The sequence below is a fragment of the Peromyscus californicus genome, unplaced genomic scaffold (assembly GCF_007827085.1).
Source record: "Peromyscus californicus insignis strain IS unplaced genomic scaffold, ASM782708v3 Scaffold_2__1_contigs__length_46816999, whole genome shotgun sequence".
NCBI lineage: Eukaryota > Metazoa > Chordata > Mammalia > Rodentia > Cricetidae > Peromyscus > Peromyscus californicus.
The window spans coordinates 24781767-24799946 of record NW_026294540.1 but is presented as its reverse complement, the minus strand read 5'-3'; the positions used below and the strand labels follow the sequence as shown (position 1 = coordinate 24799946).

Here is an 18180-nt window from a genome sequence, read left to right as displayed (position 1 = left end):
CCAATCAGCTTTTTACTAAGAATTGAGAGCAACACGTTTTCACAGTGTACAGAAGGATTATTCCACAGCACTGATCCAGCCTGGCAAAATCAAGCTGAATGGAGTTTTCATTCCTGCCTCTTCGTGGATTGTTATTTCGCTGCCAGCATGATGCCTGCAGGAACTCCCACACTGTTCACACACCGGCCCCATCTCTGGGATGAAGCAGTTCTAAGTGGTAAAGCTGCTCAGGTAAGCTTCAGCATAAGGAGATCGCTAGTTCTTAGTCCTGCTCTGCCTCAGCACTGTAGATTTCCACTGAAATGCCACAGCACTGACCCCCTAGTGGCTCTCAAACATCTGGCCCCCAGACACTGGGGGTGTAGTGACATAGAGGCTCAGGTGGGATTGGGGGAGAGTGGAGGTAACCCAAGAAAGGCCAAGCCAGACAGTGCAACTCTCAGAGAAGTCAAAGTGACCTGGAGTATGGAAGAAGGTTGCAGAACAGTGGTTCTCAATCTGGGGGTCGCGACCCCTCTGGGGTGGCATGTCAGATGTTTATTTTACGATTCATAACAACAGTTATGGAGTAGCAACGAAACAGTTGTATGGTTGAGGGTCACCACACATGAGGAACTGTATTAAAGGGTCGCAGCGTTAGGAAGGTTGAGATCCACTGTTGTAGGACGTGGTCCTTCTAGTAAAGCGGCCTCCATCTCCATGAGATCATCTGTGCCCGTGTGGATGCAAAGACACAGCTCACTTCAAAGAGGACAAGAGATAACTTATTCCGAAGCCAAATATGAGTGACCATGGCCCGAGAACACAGATTTAGGTTACTCAAAATTCTGTCTTCCCATGAGGCCCCAATTTCATTTAAGGTTTTTGTTTGTTTGTTTGTTTGTTTTTCGAGACAGGGTTTCTCTGTGTAGCTTTGCGCCTTTCCTGGAACTCACTCTGTAGCCCAGGCTGGCCTCGAACTCACAGAGATCCTCCTCGCTCTGCCTCCCGAGTGCTGGATTAAAGGCGTGCGCCACCACTGCCCGGCTACTTCTTTTTTCATTAAGGATTTATTTTGTATTGTATGTGTCTGAGTGTTGTTACCTGCATGCATGAATGTGCACCAAGTGTGTGCCTGGTGCCCACGGACACCGGAAGAGGGAGTTACAGGCAGTGGCGAGCCACCATGTGGGCGCTGGGAACTGAACCTGGGTCTTCTGCAAGAACAGTAGGTGCTCTTAACTGCAGAGCCATCTCTCCAGCTCCAATCCCTTTTTTTTTTTCAATTACGTCAGTGGAAACATCAGAGTAACAGGTTATAGCAACGCTGGGAAACCTCTCCTAATGGCTTTAAATGCTATCTGAAGTCACCCTTATTGGGTTGAGCAAGGTAGTTAGTTGCCTGCTAAGCTAATCCATTAAAAAAAAATACCTCACCTGATAGTCATAAGAATGTTAGATCACGTTTAGAGCAGGGAAAAGAATGGCTAAAAAAAAAAAAAAAAAAAGGCCTAAAGATAGCCCAAGGGAAATTTTAATTAGGCTCTGGCCTGCAACATTCCCACCTCGCCACAAACGTCGAAGTTTTGATCAGTTGATCAGCCTCGCGGAAGGTTCAGGGTGAGATGCAGCTTCTTTTGGAAACACCTGTGCACATCTGTTCCGAGAGTGCATCATGGCTGGTCCTGTTGAGAGTCTTCGAATGGCCTTTTAGAAGGAGGGGGTGGGGAGGGCCACTGGCCCCTTACCTGAGATTCCAGCCATTCCTTCCACAGAACTATGCTCTAATTATATATAGCCTGGAGGTGTTGTCTGAGGACATGCTAGAGTATTTAAACTGGGGAGAATTAACTGAAGAAGTTCAGTTCATGTGACCATGTGGAAGGCATCATCCACACTGGACGAAGAATTTCCAGTGCTGATACTTTTGGGTCACCCACACTCTAGAGGTAAGCCCCAATAAACTCACTGGTTCTCCCTAGGTCACCTTTAGTGGAGTCATACTTTGGTTGGTCATTGGGATTTTTTTTTTTTAGATTTATTTTTATCATTTTGTGTGTATAAGTGTTTTGTGTGCATGTACGTCTATGCACCAAATGCGTGTGTGAGGAGGTTGTGAGCCCCCATATGGGTGCTGGGAATCGAACCTGGGTCCTTTGCAAGAACAAGAAGTTCTTGCTCTTAACTACTGAGCCAACTTTGCAGCCCTGACACTGGGATGTAGCCATTCCAGCTTTGATCTGGAAGTTCCAACCCCCATTGAGACTTCGGCAACTGTCATGCCTACAAGGCAGGGCCAAGGGAGGCGAGACCCGAGATCTGGATCGGCAAGCGCTCTCTCTGTTCCAGGACCCTGGATGGTGGAGGTGGGCCAAGCATAGCTCCAGAGAACACCGCTGGACTGCATGCGATACACCTTCCCCAGACTCCGCGACCTACCTATCCCTTAATTTGTAAGTTATGCCATTAAATAAATCTCCTTTTAACTACGTGGAGTGGCCTTAATAATTTCACCAATACTGGGATCTTTTTTTTTTTTTTTAAAGATGTATTTATTTATTATGTATACAGCAAGTATGACTGCAGGCCAGAAGAGGGCACTAGATCTCATTACAGATGGTTGTGAGCCACCATGTGGTTGCTGGGAATTGAACTCGGGACCTCTGGAAGAACAGTCAGTGTTCTTTAACCTCTGAGCCATCTCTCCAGCCCAATACTGGGATCTTAAGAAGAGTGAGGAGATGTTGTATATATCTCCCTAGGGAAATAATTCTTTTTGTTTTGCTTTATTTGAGACAGGGTCTCACTATGTAGTCCAGCAGGCTTGGAGCTTGCTCTGTAGACCAGGCTGGCCTCAAACTCACAGAGATCTGCTTGCCTCTGCCTCCTAAGTACTGGGATTTAAAGGTGTGAGCCACTATGTCTGGCAAGAATTCTTGCAATGTTAAGGACCAGAATCACTTCTGTCAGCCATGGCCATGCCATCTTGAAATCTTTCTCCATTTTGGTGAATTAATGATAGTTCCCCCAAACTACACTAATCAGCATCAATCCAGGCTTGCTTTCCTAGATTCCTCCCAGCAACCCTGCCACCCACTGAGAATAACCGGTCATAAGAGATGTTTATGACCCCCTGACATTCTGTTTTGTTTTTTGAAACAGGGTCTCACTGTGTATCCTTGAATCTGGAGCTCCCTAGGTAGACCCAGCTGGCCTGGAACTCACAGAGCTCTGCCTGCTTCTGCCTCTCAAGTGCAGGGGTTAAAGGTGTGTGCCGCCCTGCCCACCCTGACACACATTCTCTTTCTCTTACTTCTCTACACTCCACTCTTGGCATTGGAAGATTTTGTGTCCCCCATCCCTTCCTCTCACTCCCACCCCCCCCATAACCACCCCTACTCTGTAAGCAGCGAGCGCTCTGGTTTTCCCATCTAGTGACTTCTGGTGTAGAAGCTGCACATTTCCTCTGACCTTTGGTGGCTCCTATAGGGAGTTGGGGTGAGGGCATTTGATATTAGAAGCCTCAAAGATTGGAGACTGACTCTCACATCCCGGAGAGCCTGCCCCATTCTGTGCCTGCCACTTCACCCCTGCCCCCTCCCCCCCCCCCCACGTAGGGAGAAAAAACATTCCAGACCAGATTGCATTCAGCTCCAGTTGCCCAGAGCCCGGCTCTTTTTATACCAGGTCCCAACAATCGATCTGAACCTGGACTCCAGCTTGGTAAGCTTTCGGGGATTGATTATGACTGCCTGGGATCAGGGGTCGTTGCCCCCAGCTATCAGTTATCCTAGGTAACCTGGGAATAGCTGGTAAGATTACATCGTGTTTATTGGATCGGGGGCGGGGGAGAGCTGCTTACTCAGTTTTACCAGAATCGGCTGGACCCCAGCATGAGTTCCCTCCCCCTCTTAAGGGAGAGGAAGACAAGCCTATGAAATCTAAGCAACCCAGACCAGTACTGCAGACTGTTCGGACATTCCTTTCCCCATTCCTTCCTGGTCACTCCTGGTTGCCCAACTCCTCTCTTGGGAGGTGACATTCTAGATGAGTTCTACACTACAGTTGTCATTATTTCACAAAGCCTGCTCAGGGCAGCCGCCTTCCTGTGACTTTGTCACCCAGACCCGACCCTTCCTGGGGACTGTGTTAGCGCGGTCCTACTCTGCACCGCTGTCCTGCCTCCATTCACCCTCAGATCGCAGCTACCTCCCCCACCCACCATACTCCTAATTTAAAAAGGACCTTTCTGTGGGGCGGTGGTGGCACATACCTTTTATCCCAGCACTCGGGAGGCAGAGGCAGGTGGATCTCTGAGTTCCAGGACAGCCTGGACTACAGAGCGAGTTCAGGACAGCCAGGGCAGTTACACAGAGAAACCCTGTCTTGAGAAACTTAAAAAAAAAAAAAAAAAGGACCTTTCTGCTTTTGTGTGGCAGGCTCAGTATCCACTCACTCTAAAGGAACTCAAGGGATTTAAACTTGTGATTAGCAGACTCTGGAAAGCCTCCATTTCACACTCCACTAACTCCACATAGCATCCTGTCCTGGCAGTCCAAATGCCAGATGTCTCCTACTGCCTAGGCCAAGACTTGGGCCTAATTAGTAACTTCCGTCCACCCAGTGGTCCCCAAACCTTGCAGGATTCTATCTTACCCTCCTCTTCCCACCTTTCATTTCTCAGTCCTTCATCTTGAAGATGCTTTCTTTACCATTCTTCTTGGCCCTTTTTATTATATTATTATTATTTATTTATTTTTATTTTTTGGTTTTTCGAGACAGGGTTTCTCTGTGTAGCTTTGGCGCCTTTCCTGGAACTCACTCTGTAGACCAGGCTGGCCTCGAACTCACAGAGATCTGCCTGGCTCTGCCTCCCGAGTGCTGGGATTAATGGTGTGCGCCACCACTGCCCAGCTATTATGTTATCTTTAAAGGATCCTGTATTTTATATTCTGTGTGTGAGTGTCTTGCCTGCATGTATGGATGCGCATCACCTGCATGCCTGGTGCCTGAGGAGGTCAGGAAACAGCCCAGAATTCCTCTGGAACTAGAGTTACCTGTGGCTGTCAGCCACCATATGGGTGCTAAAAACTGAACCTGGGTCCTCTGCGAGAGCAGTAAGAGCTCTTAACATCTCTCTGGCGGCATCTTGGCCCTTCTTGCCAAGACCTTTGTACATTGACCTGGGGAGCCCTTGACACCCAAATGTCCTCCCACTTAATATGGACAGTCTTTTCCCAGGGATTTCGAGATTGTCCTCATATTTTTAGCTAAGCTCTTGTCCTGACCTTTGAAGCCTCGAGGTCACTCTGAGTGCCTTCAAAGGACCCATCTGTATAACACCTCTAGTCTCCCACTCTTCTGGGGGACCAGAGATGCTGAGTGTCCTCCTCTAAGGCCCAGATAGCCTCTTCCCAAGTCACATATCTTGGCTTTGTTGTCATAACCTCCTCCTCCAAAGGGGTACCTCAAAGCTGCAAAGCTCTAAACAAGGGCACCCATCCCCCCACCCCCAAGCTAAATGAAACCTCTCCTTTTTGGGCCTAGCGGGTTACTTTTGTAGCTGGATCCTCAGCTTGGGGGTTTTAGTAAGCCAGGCTGCTTGGTGGTCCTCTCACAGAGCCTCTGGACCCCCACAACCTACTCAAGCTCATCCTGTGTGCTCAGAGGCCCTCATGGCTGCTCCTGCCTCAGGGCATCCGGACCCTCCAAACCTCTCATCCTCTTTGTACCTTCATCCTTAACTCAGGCCTAGGTCTCCTCGGCCAGTGTTATGAAGACTGTCTGTCTAAGCGGTCAGACTTGGTGGTTCAGGGTGGGCCTTTTTCCTTAAACTCTTGGGGTGCCCCCCATTTAACAACAGAAGCCCTCAAATTAACACTCTACCAATCTATTACTGTCTCCACCTCCCACAATCTTCTTGCACTCATATGTGACCCAACTCTCCTCTCTCTCTCCCTCTCTCATTTAACAGATATAATATGCTGTTGTTTGTTTGTTTTATTTAATTCATTTTTGGTTTTTCGAGACAGGGTTTCTTTGTGTCACTCTGACTATCCTGAACTCGATTGGTAGATCAGGCTGGCCTCGAACTCACAGAGATCTGCCTCCTCTGCCTCCCGAGTGCTGGGATCAAAGGTGTGCGCCATCACCACCCCCACCCATACCACCTCCCCGCCTTACATACACAGTTTATACAAAACCTTTTAATCACCTTTCAACACAAAACTCTTAATCCACCCACTTTCCTTCCTGTAGACGTTAGCCCTACAGAGGACCCCCATTCTTTTATTGATCCCCCTGACTCCTCGCTGCTTTCTAACCTTAACCCCAACCCCAAGTTCCTATTGCTGAGACCCCCTAACTGGTATTTTGATGAGTGCTCTAAGGTTATGCCATTGTCACAGGTGACCCTACCTTAGAGGCCCCGCCCCCAAGGGGCAAAAGACACCTATAATCAATTGCAAATTAATCTACAAACTCCATCAGGCCACCATCAGTGGTAGTTTATCCACAGTAGCCACCAAGGTAGCCCAAGGCCACACTCAGGGGTTGTGACAGAAAAACAAAGTACAGGGACTCTGTCACTGGCTACACCTAAGCTCAAAAGTGCCTCCAGAGCCTAACCCTGAGGCTTCTGACCCTTCTGGGGACCCTCCTCATTTGTGTTTCTGCTCTCACAGGTCCGACCTTCACGTATAACTGGCACAACCCGGAGCTTCCCTGACTTCTCAGTCACTCCTGCACCAAGTGACAGACGGACCGGACTTAAGAATTCTCAGGACCACTCCTCTGTGCCTCCCACCACGGCTGGCCACCCCTGAAGAGCCATGATCCCCCCTTGGGTTCTCTGTCTCCTCCTTTTTTCTTACTCCTCTGCCTCTTCTGACAGCTGGCGGCCCCTCGTAAACCTCGCTCACCGCTTCCTCAAGGACACTAACTCTTCCTTCTCTTCCAACTGCTGGGTCTGTTTGTCCATCCAAACCCAGCGCTCTCAAGCCATCCCAGCCCCGCTAACGACTTGGACGGACTCACCCATGAAACTTCATATTACATACTCGGCCCGGACCCTCTCCGGCCCTTATCCTATTACTGACCTTGAGAAACGCCTCCTGAATTTCCATCCACTAACTGCTTATTACTCTTTTGTCAATCCCGACCGACGGGCCATCGCTCTTCTTCAACTCACCAGCTCGACACACATACTTCCGATACTTTCTCGGCTCACCTCTGTGAAATACACTGACGATCACGTCTATGAATCTGCCCAGCGCCCCATATGGGGGCCGCTCTCTACCCAGACTCTCCTCACCTCCCAGGCCCCTCTCTGTATATCCCGTTTCTTCAAGAACCCAGAATATGCCACCTTCGTGGGCAATCTCTCGGCCTCTCTTTGCAATCACACCTTTCACCTTTCCCCCTCGGCCGACCACCAATCCATAGATCTGTCGACCAGCTACGCATTTGCCGAACTAATGACCATGCCAGGCTCTAAGTGGAGAAATCCCTTACGCTTTTCAGGACCCCCTTCCCTCACCTCAGGGAAGCCTTTCTACCCTTGCCTGGTCGATGACATCCACTGTCACACCTACCCAACCACTCCCTGGAGGCGATGCCCTTCCTCCCCATCTAGCGCCTGCTATAATCTGACGCTCTTCGAACCGGACAACAGAACTCACCCCCTTACCCTGTCTGTGGACACCACATACTTCAAGATTAAACTTCAGGGACACAAAGAGCCCTATCCGCTCTTTCAGTACCAGCCCCTCATGGGGGCTGCCCTCTCTGGACAATATTCAATCTGGGAAGATGAACCCACTGTCCAGGAAAACGGGGGTATCACTCCAAACATCTTCTCCTATCTCCTCTCCTTAACGTACTCCTTCTGTCTCAACTCCTCGGGCGTCTTCTTCCTCTGCGGGAGCTCGACTTACGTCTGCCTCCCGGCCAACTGGTCGGGTGTCTGTACCCTTGTCTTCCAATACCCAGACATCGAACTCCTCCCCAGTAACCAAACCATAACTGTCCCCCTTTTTGCTACAATTCCCTCCTCGGTCTCCACGTCTCGCCGGAAGAGAGCGGTTCACCTCCTCCCTCTTCTCGCGGGCCTGGGCATCACTTCCGCCCTGGGCTTAGGCATCGCTGGCATCACCACGTCAACCATCTATTTCCAACAGCTCTCGCAGGCGCTCTCCGACAGCCTAGACGAAATAGCCACCTCCTTCACCACCCTCCAAGATCAAATAGACTCGCTGGCGGGCCTCGTGCTCCAAAACCGCAGAGCTCTGGACCTCATCACCGCCGAGAAAGGGGGCACCTGCCTCTTCCTCCAGGAGGAGTGCTGCTTCTATGTAAACCAGTCCGGAGTAGTCCGGGATGCAGCCAGGAAACTTCGAGAGAGAGCATCCGAACTCCGCCCAAGCTCCAGCTCTTGGATCCAGGGGCTGGGGCTGGGATACTGGCTGCCCTCCTGGTTGACTTCCTTCGTGGGACCCATTCTCTTTATCCTCTTTCTGCTCATGTTCGGGCCCTGTCTTCTTAATTGCCTGACTCATTTTGTGTCCCAGCGAATGAGCTCTTTCATCCAGAGCACAACCAAAGGGCACGTGGACAAGATCCTTCTGCTTCGAGATTCCCAATACAAGAGGCTTCCCCAGCAGCCCCCTGAGGAGGACACCGTCTGACAGGAAGGAGCTACCTGAACCACAGCTCCCCCACTAACACCCCCCTCCCCCGTCTCTATCTACCGATCTGTAGAAATAAACATCAATGTTAGCCACACCTACACCATTTTGAAAAACTCCGTTTTGTTTAAATGGTGGCAGTTTTCCCCAAACCACAGCAAACCACAGTATTCTAGGCTTATTTTTCTGGATGCCTGGCATCTCTTGCACCCTTGATAATGGCTGGCCCTTGGAGATGTTTGTGATCACCTGGCAATCTTCAGTCACTGCTCACGACTCTGAGATGATCACTTCCAGAAACAGAAGCTTTTAAGCCTCACGCCCACTCCCCCAATTCCATATCTGTAGGGTAAAAGGGCCAGCCAAAGAAACCTATCCTGGCCCTGAAACCAGAGCTAGTAAAAGAAACCCTGTGGCACATGCCATTAATCCCAGCACTCGGGAGGCGGAGACAGGCGGATCTCTGTGAGTTCCAGGCCAGCCTGGGCTACAGAGTGAGATCCAGGACAGGCTCCAAAGCTACAGAGAAACCCTGTCTTGAAAAACTAAAAAAAAAAAAGAAAAGAAAAGAAAACCCACCCTGGCTCTAAGACGAAAGAAACACTTTAACATTGATCCCAGAACCAGAGGAATACACCCAACCCTGGAACCAGACCCAAAGAAACACTCTTTGGCCCTAGAATCAGAGCCAGCAAAAGAATATGCCCTGGCCCTGAAACTAGAGCCAAAAGGCTAAAAAGGGCCAGTGAAAGAAACACACTTTGGGGATGTGGGGTGGCTTGGGAGAGAGGTCTGGGGGGTGGAAGGAGGGAGGAGGTGGGATCCGTGAGTGGTATGTATAGTGAGTAGAAAATTTCTTAATAAAGAAAAAATTAAAAAAGAAAAGAAAGAAACACACTTTGGCCCTGAATCCAGAGCCAAATCTGCCCCTGACCCACTAAGCAGAAAACCAATCCCTGGGCAGGAAAACGAATCTATCCCTGAGCAGAAAACCAGCCAATCCCTGGGCAGAAAAAAGGAACCAATCCCTGAGTAGAAAACCAACCAATCCCTGAGCACAAGATCTAGCCAATCTGAGCTCAAGGACTGAAATCTGATCATTTCCCACCCTGAAAATCTTCTCCCTGGGAAAACTCCGCCCCTAATAAACCCTATATGAGCCCTGCATCTGTTCAGTTTGCTGCTGCCTTCTTCCACCCTGGATGAGGCAGCCACTCCCCAGGATGTTTCCCTCCCAGTAAATCTCTTGAATGAGGTTTGGATGAGACCTTTTGCCAGAGGGGAAACCGGAGCAGAACTGTAACAAGTTCACTGGGGAAAACCCTCGCCTGCCTGCCGGAGCAGAGCTGTTACATTGGGAAAGCCTTTCCCTGGAGCAGGGCTGTAAACTACTATGCTTACTGTGACCTGAGGTATTCCTTGGCTCCTGATTGCCAGAATACTTTTCCATCCGAGCTGTGCTAACACTTACAATATCTACCCACTAGTCTGTAAGCAGAGACCTCCTTTCCCAACTGAACCCGTCCTGTTGCAGAAGTTGCTCATTTCCTTGTCTGTCTTTCCTTCCTTGGACCTTTCAGCCACCACCCCGGGGGCTTCTGAACCAGAGGAACTTCTGAACCAGAGGAACTTGTCTGGATGCTGGCTCCCCAGTTCCAGAGACAACGGTCAGCCTTGCATATATTTCCCGTCCTGCTGCTGCCAAACGAACAAAACCGAGACTTTTCTAGAAAGCGAAGTTCACTTTGATTTACAAGGAACTCTGTTTTTTCAAAAGTAGGCTGGGGTCCTACCTCCTGCCCCGTGTCATGTCCTTTCTATGAGGCGGACTGTTAGTTCCCGCCGCAGCAGGGGCAGCCACAGCAGGCCTGAGCGGTGACAGCATCACCCGCCACCAGGTGCCTTTGCATGTCAGCAATGCAACCCGCACACCCTTTAAAGTGCCTGTCTGTCACAGTTCCCTCTCTTGCTTCTCTTGCCTCTTCTTGTCCTTCTCTTGCCTGTTCTCTGTCGGTCTGTCTGCCTCTCTCATGTCCCCACTCCCAGACGGCCTTTGGCTCTTTCATTGCCCCGCCCCCTGTGCCGCCCCCAACCTTTTGCACGCATTCTCTTAGGGGCATAGCTTGCAGGGGCCTTCCTAGGTACCTTTTTCCTGCGTTTTCACCCTTTCAGGGAGCATGGCCCCCACAGGCTCCGATGTTTGAATACCGAGTCCCCAGTTGGCGGTGCTGTTGGGAGATGATGTAGGGGGTGTGGCCTTGTTGGAAGAGGTGCGCTATTGGTGGTGAGCTTTGAGAATTTATTATTTATTTATTTATTTATTTATTTGGGCTTTTTCGAGACAGGGTTTCTCTGTGTAGCTTTGCACCTTTTCCTGGAACTCACTTGGCTGGCCTCGAACTCACAGAGATCCGCCTGGCTCTGCCTCCCGAGTGCTGGGATTAAAGGTGTGTGCCACCAACGCCCGGCGAGCTTTGAGAATTTAAAGAGGCAGGCCACTTTGAGTGTACTACCTCTGCCTTGTGCTTGAGGTTCAGGATGTGAGCCTTCAGCTTCTGCTATGTCTACCATTTGCTGCATATCCCCCCCGCCCCCACCCCATGACAGACTCACCACCCCACAACAGTAAGAAAAATAATCCTTCCCTTCTATAAATTGCCTTGGTCATGATGTTTCATCACAGCAACAGAAAAGTAATAATACAGAGGGTGACAGCATGGGTCTTTTATCCAGCATGTATGAAACGTAGTCCAGGCTAGACCTGAACTCACAGTGATGCTCCTGCCTCAGCTTCTTGAGTACTGGGACCACCAGGAATGTATCAGCACACTCAGCTCTAACGTTTTTTTTTTTTTAGTTAAAGTCACAAACCAGTGACATTCCATCTGTTTCTCGTGCTGTGTTTTGGGAGGAAATAGAAGGCTCTTAATGGCGTGAATTCCCAGAAGGGCCCCAAATTCTCAAGAGATGTCCCCTTATAGGGCTGGAGAAATTAGATCCGGGGTTAAGAGCACTTGCTTCTCTGAGTTGGGTTCCCAGCCACCAAGACTGGGTAGCTCACAGCTGCCTGCAACTTGGGCTCCAGGGGATCCTGCTCTCTTTCCTGACTCAAGGAAACTGCGCCCAGGTGCACACACATACACATAATTAAAAAAAAAAATCTCTAAACAGATGTCCCCTTAGGCTTGGTACCGAATCCTAGGACAGGGCTGGAGGAAGACCCCTGTCCCCAGGCAGAGCTCACAGAGAACTGGGTATGACAGCGTGTCTGTCATTCCAGCACTCCAGGGGCTGAGGCTGCAGGCTGGAGAGTTGGAGGTCAGCCTGGTCTACATAAAGGAGACCTTATCTCAAAAAGCTGAATCTATGCAGTTTTATTTACACAGGGAAGTCTCTCAGGAAATCCGGAAGGCTGCAAAGAAAAGCTCCCAGGACCTCAGTAGCCCAGCTCCCGTCCCAGGGTAGCAGAGCCCCGCCTCCTGCTCAAGATGTCAGCTTCCCTTCCTCCACAGCGGTACCAACCAGAGGCATAGATGTTCGGCTTCCTCCACAGCAGGAAGAATCCGGAACCAGCCAAGTCCACGTGTCTGGAAGCAGCCGGGTAGTGGCCAGCTCAGCAGGCGTCTCCATGGCGACACCACGCCCACCCCGATGCGAGAGCTCAGCTGTAAGGCCAGGCTACCTCAGATTCAATGGGCAGAGGCTACCATGCTCATTCAAACCAGAATCTCCACACAGTGGTGTTTGGACTTTTAAGTTTCTTTAATGCCTATTTCCAGGAGGAGCCGGGAGTGGTGTAGTAGAAACTGAAAACTCCCATGAATTTCCCCCTCCCCGCCCCCAGGGCCCACTGGAGCTGGAGCACACAGGGTTAATGATATGCCTTATCCACAATGTTTTGTCCAGGGCTTTTTTTTTTTTTTTTTTTTTTAAAGCAAGCTATACATACTAATTTAATAGAACCTGAGGATCTAATTCCAGTATTTTTCAAACTCATCTGTAAGTCTTTCCATTCTGGGGCTCATTGTGAAATTAAACAAAATATGAATACTTCAGCTGAATGTCAAGCTAACTATTTATGACATAGTTGCTTCTATAATGCAATTATGAAGGACTGTCAAGAAACTTATATGTAGAAAAGTTAGTCAAGGGCTGGAGAGATGGCTCAGGGGTTAAGAGCGCTGACTCCTCTTCCAGAGGACCCGAGTTCAATTCCCAGCACCCACATGGCAGCTCCCACCTGTCTGTAACTCCAGTTTCAGGGGATCCCCACACCCATGGCAAAACACAAATGCACATAAAAATAAAATAAAATATATTTTTTTAAAAAAGAAAAGTTAGTCAAAATACTAACCATAATATAAAATATGAAGCATTTCTGATTTGCTGGATGCAGAGGCCTTTGGCTCATCATTTTTAACTACAATGTCATGGAGCTGAAGGAACCAGTTACCTTGTGAACATAAGGGGAAAAAAAACCACATGCAAATGGATAAAATATTACAACTTTTGTAGACCATCTCTACCTTTAACACTTCTTTTTATTTAAATTTGTTTTTTTTATTTTATGTGCATTGTTTGTCTCTGCGAGGGTGCCAGATCCCCTGGAACTGGACTTGTGAGCCTCCATATGGGTGCTGGGAATCGAACCCCAGTCCCCTGGAAGAGTAGCCAGTGCTCGTAACCACTGAGCCATCTCACCAGCCCCCTTTAGCACTTCTAAAGTTTAGAGATATAGAGTATTCTTACATTAATTGCAAGAAAATTTAAGGGAGAAGGTCCTTTGAGATCACAAGTATGAGTCACATGGTTATACAAACCCTGCCGCACTGGGGTGTGAAACATGAATCACATTTACCTGTCTCGTCAGCCCCTGAGCAGAGATTAACAGGCACCTCTCTAAGAAACAGACCAGATGCGTTTCTGTACGGTCAGTGACGTCAGCACTACTGTTACAAGAGATGCAGTGTCCTTTTGTTAGGATTCCAGAAAGCGGGGAAAGAGGTCACGGGAAAAAGAATCAAAACTGTTACAGCCGAGCAACTACTTGTTGAGTTTCACCACGGGGCCACCTCCATTTTTACGTCACTATGACGGCATTGTTCAAGCTCAATAAATCAGAAGTCTTAATATTTAGATTTCAACTTGACTTTCAGTTATTACAATATTAACAACCAAAAACATAAGATAAAACACAAATTGGAGGGGCTATCAAACCGACTTTGTTAGGATCTCATTAAGTAGCCCTGCCTGGCCTGGAACTCGCTATGTAGACCAGCAGGCCTCAAACTCACAGACATTCACCTACCTCCACCTCTCAAATGCTGGGATTACAGTCACTATGTCCAACAAAAATGTACAGTTTGGGGAGAAAAAGCACCAGGGAATGTAATGCTGGGGCTAAATCCTGTGCCCAAGGAGATGAAGTTGAAAGAAAGGCCTGATGGGGCTGGAGGGATGGCTTAGAGGTTAAGAGCACTGGCTGCTTTTCCAGAGGTTCTGAGTTCAATTCCCAGCAACCACATAGTGGCTCACAACCATCTGTAATGAGATCTGGTGCCCTCTTTTGGCATGCAGGCACACATACAGTACAGAACATTGTATACATAATAAATAAATTACTCTTAAAAAAAAAAAAGAAAGAAAGGCCTGATGGTATATTAATAAAGGGAGTCTCTGGCTAAGACTCCACCCAGCTAATCCTGTAACCTGTAAAAGGGAAGCTTATGTAACAAAGGAAAACATCAACAAGTCAAAGCTTAGCAAATGTAACTCAAAGAAGACGCCAGCTTCCAGCCCAAGCAAGCTGAACTTGGTGGGAGCAGGATTGGAACTGCGGAATCTTCCTCTGCGGTGAAAGAAAGCCACTGAGGCCAGGCATGTGGCAGAGTCCCTGCATGGAGGTCCGGAGATGCCATTGCACGAAGCTGTGAAAGCGAAGCCTGGCTTTTGTTGGAGCACCTCCTCAAGATGTTAGGGGCTGCAGAGCCATGGGGTGCCTGCAGAGGAGAGCTGCAGACAGAGTGTGGAGACAGCCGGGCGGTGGTGGCGCACGCCTTTAATCCCAGCACTCGGGAGGCAGAGGCAGGCGGATCTTTGTGAGTTCGAGGCCAGCCTGGTCTACAGAGCGAGATCCAGGAAAGGCACAAAGCTACACAGAGAAACCCTGTCTCGAAAAACAAGAAAAACAAAAACAAAAACAGAGTGTGGAGACAGCCCAAGAGGGAGAACTGTAGCTGTCAGCAAAGCTGGAAGGAGTGGGAGGTCCAAAAAGCAACCATTTCAGCCCTTTGACATCAGACATGGACTTACAGGGTTTGGAGTCTGTCCTGCAGTCCTGCTTTCTTTCTCCGCCATGCCCTTTTCTCCCTTTTGGAATGGTAATGGATATTCTGTGCCACTGAATATTGGAAATATGTCATTTGCTTTTGATTTTAATTTTACAGACGGTTCCAGGTTTTTTTTGTTTTGTTTTGTTTTTAAGTTGGGTTCAAGGACATGAGTGTTTCTCATGTTATTCCTTGGAAATAGCTTCTAATTTATTTTGAGACAGGTTTCTTCAGGATGTAGCCCTGGTTGTCCTGGATCTCGCTCTGTAGACCAGGCTGCCCTTGAACTCACAGAGATCCTCCTGCCTCTGCCTCCCAAGCGCTGGGATGAAAGACCTGTGCCACTATGCCCAGCTTTAAATAGCAATTCAGAGACTGAAAAATATTCCATCAAAGAACTGGAGGCCATGGCTGTACGGATGGCTCAGTGGTTAACAATGCTTGCTGCTCTTGCAGAAGACCTGAGTTCGGTTCCCAGCACCCACATTGGGAGGAAGGGTCCTTACTGTCACCTGTAACTCCAGCTCCAGGGCAGTTCCAAACCCTCCTTTGGCCTCGGCAGGTGCCCCCCACTCAAGTACACATACTTACACAAAAGGACGTGCATAGACATAATGAATAAATAATATCAGCCATGCCAGACTTGGTGGGCCATGCCTTTAATCCCAGCATTTGGGAGACAGTCTGATGTTGTGAGTTTGAAGCCAGACTGGTCCAGGTTGTGGGTTCCAGGCTAGCCAGGGCTAGCTACATAGTGAGGCTCTATTTCAACAAATAGAATAAACCTTCCAAAAAATGACGGGGACCTTCGGTGCCAAAGCATTTGCTTAGTAAGCATGCCAGCAGTCCTGGATTCCATCCCTGTCTTCACATACACACAAAATAGTAAAATTATGGGCTGGGACCAGACATGATGGCACATGACTGGAATCCCAGCATAGGAGAGTCAGAGGCAAACGGATTTTGAGAGTCAGAGGCAAGTGGATTTTGAGTTCTAGCCCAGAGTGGGCTACAGAGGGAATGTAAAGTTAAATAAATAAATAAATAAATAGATAGATAGATAGATAAATAAATAAATAAAGGAGGGCCAGGGGTGTAGCTTATGGGTAGAGCACTAGTCTAGAATTTTTCCCATTGAAAACAGGGGTGTGGCTAAGATATAGAGCACCTGCCAGAAACCCTGCAGTAAGGGAAGGGTTTATCATTTTCTCACCTAGAACCAGTTTGCCAATAGCCAGGGTCAAAGGTCCACCTCTCAAGTCCATCACCCTCTGAGGCACTGCCCATGAGCTGCTAGGTGGGGCTTTGGAGCTGACTGCAACAACCTGAGGCAGGTGTTCAGCCTGCAGGTCTTGCTGTGGGTCCACTTGGGGGCAAGACGGTTCCTTCTGTCTACCTGCCGAGGGCACAAACAGAATGCCCAGGTGCCTCACATGGGGACTTGTGACCTGAACAAATCCCTGTCCCTTTCCCTCTTGGCTGTCCTCCAACTTCTTATGTAACCAAGCTGGCCTTGAACTCATGACTTTTCTTCCTCCATCTCCTACCCGGATTACAGGTATATGTCACTACACAGTTTTACGCTGTGTTGAGGACTGAATTTAGGGCTCTGTGTGTAAACTGAACATTCTGCCAACCGAGCTACATTCCCCAGCTCCCATTTCTTTTTCTGTTTTATTGTATGTTTAATTATGTGTAGGTATTGTATGTTAAATATATGTAGGTATATGCATATGCATATATGCATATAAGTTACAGGCAGTTGTGAGCTCCCTAATGTGGGTGCTGAAAACTGAACTCAAGTCCTCTGCAAGAGCAGTATATATTTTAAACTATTTCATCTGTGAGATTGTATTAATTTTCCTTCCTTTTGAGGCAGGATCTCACACACAGCCCTGGCTGGCCTGGAACTCTCTAAGTAGACCAAACTGGCCTTGAACTAATATAGATCTGTCTCGGTGTCTCAAGTGCTGGGATTAAAGGCAGGTACTACCATGTCTAGCTAATTCATTTTTCTGTTGGTGGAGATGGAACCAAGAGCCTCATTAATACTAAGCAAATGCTCTACCACTGAGCCACACCCCCAGCCCCTCACTGAGGGATTCTAGGCAGGTGCTCTACCACTGAGCCACACCCCAGCCCCTCACTGGGGGATTCTAGGCAGGTGCTCTACCACTGAGCCACACCCCAGCCCCTCACTGGGGGATTCTAGGCAGGTGCTCCACCACTGAGCCACACCCCCAGCCCCTCACTGGGGGATTCTAGGCAGGTTCTCACCACTGAGCCAGGACCCAACTCAGGAGGTAGAGTCTTCCCACTCTGCCATGATTTGGGTCCTATTTCAACACTGAAGCTGTCCACCTAGCTACATAGAACTTGCTCTTTCCTAAACACCCCCTTCTCCACCTTGTTTCCCCTCCAGTTATGAGGGGTTAGCTCCTTCTTTTCACCTGAGCTCTCCTGGTTGCGGATCTCCTCCGGGCTGGCCCAGGGTTGGCATCATTACAAGACCACTCTTTTGCTCTGTTGAACTGAAGCACCCTGCCTTCTTTAAAGATGGGGAAACTGAGGCCAAGAGGTTAACGTACCACCACACCAGGCTGAGTGAGACCTTGGGTTTTTTTGAGACAGGGTCTCACTACGTAGCTCAGCTTGCCCCCCGCCCAATCAGCCTGCCAGGTGGTCCGGGAGTGCCTTCAGGAGGCACTCTTGAAGTTCTTCTCACTTCAATTGCATTACCCACCCCGGTCCTTGCCTCTTTCCACACAGTCCCTAAGTCAACTCTTCCGTGAAGCCTTCCAGATCCCAGCCCCGCCCCCCTTGCATTCTCAAGCTTCTGCGTCTCCTAATATGGAACACATTCACGTAAGCCACGCATGGCTGAAACAGAAAATGGAACACACATAGGTGCCTAGAGCTGAAGCGCGTGTGCGTGAACCCTGTTTCCAAGGTCCAAGTCAGCTGTAGGTGGTCAGGGTAGGGAAGAGACGAGGTTCCAAAGTCTTCTCCGCCCGCCCGCTCCCCAGTTTCCGGGCGTCACTCATGCCGGAGAACCGTGAGACGACCAGGATTGCGGGCCCCGCCCCCAAGGCTCCCCCCCCCCCCCTTCCGCCCCCCCACTCCGTTTTCCCCCCGGTCGCTCCGGGGGCCCCACCTTCCTGCGCCTGCCCGTACGTACGCCGGCCCCT

General features: G+C 49.2%; 1 protein-coding gene across 2 annotated transcripts; it reads left to right on the top strand.

Annotated features, from left to right (window-relative positions):
• LOC128120608 (syncytin-A-like) lies at window positions 1-8764 on the top strand. Of its 2 annotated transcripts, none has more exons than XM_052754762.1 (4): window positions 1-231; window positions 2329-2432; window positions 3142-3246; window positions 6663-8764. In XM_052754762.1, the coding sequence occupies exon 4, from the start codon at window positions 6810-6812 to the stop codon at window positions 8661-8663; it is 1854 nt and encodes a 617-aa protein (XP_052610722.1). In that variant the 5' UTR covers window positions 1-231; window positions 2329-2432; window positions 3142-3246; window positions 6663-6809; the 3' UTR covers window positions 8664-8764. The 2 variants fall into 2 exon arrangements, with proteins under 2 accessions (XP_052610722.1, XP_052610723.1); XM_052754763.1 differs by lacking the exon at window positions 1-231 and adding an exon at window positions 1529-1928.
• The last annotated feature ends 9416 nt before the right edge of the window (window positions 8765-18180 follow it).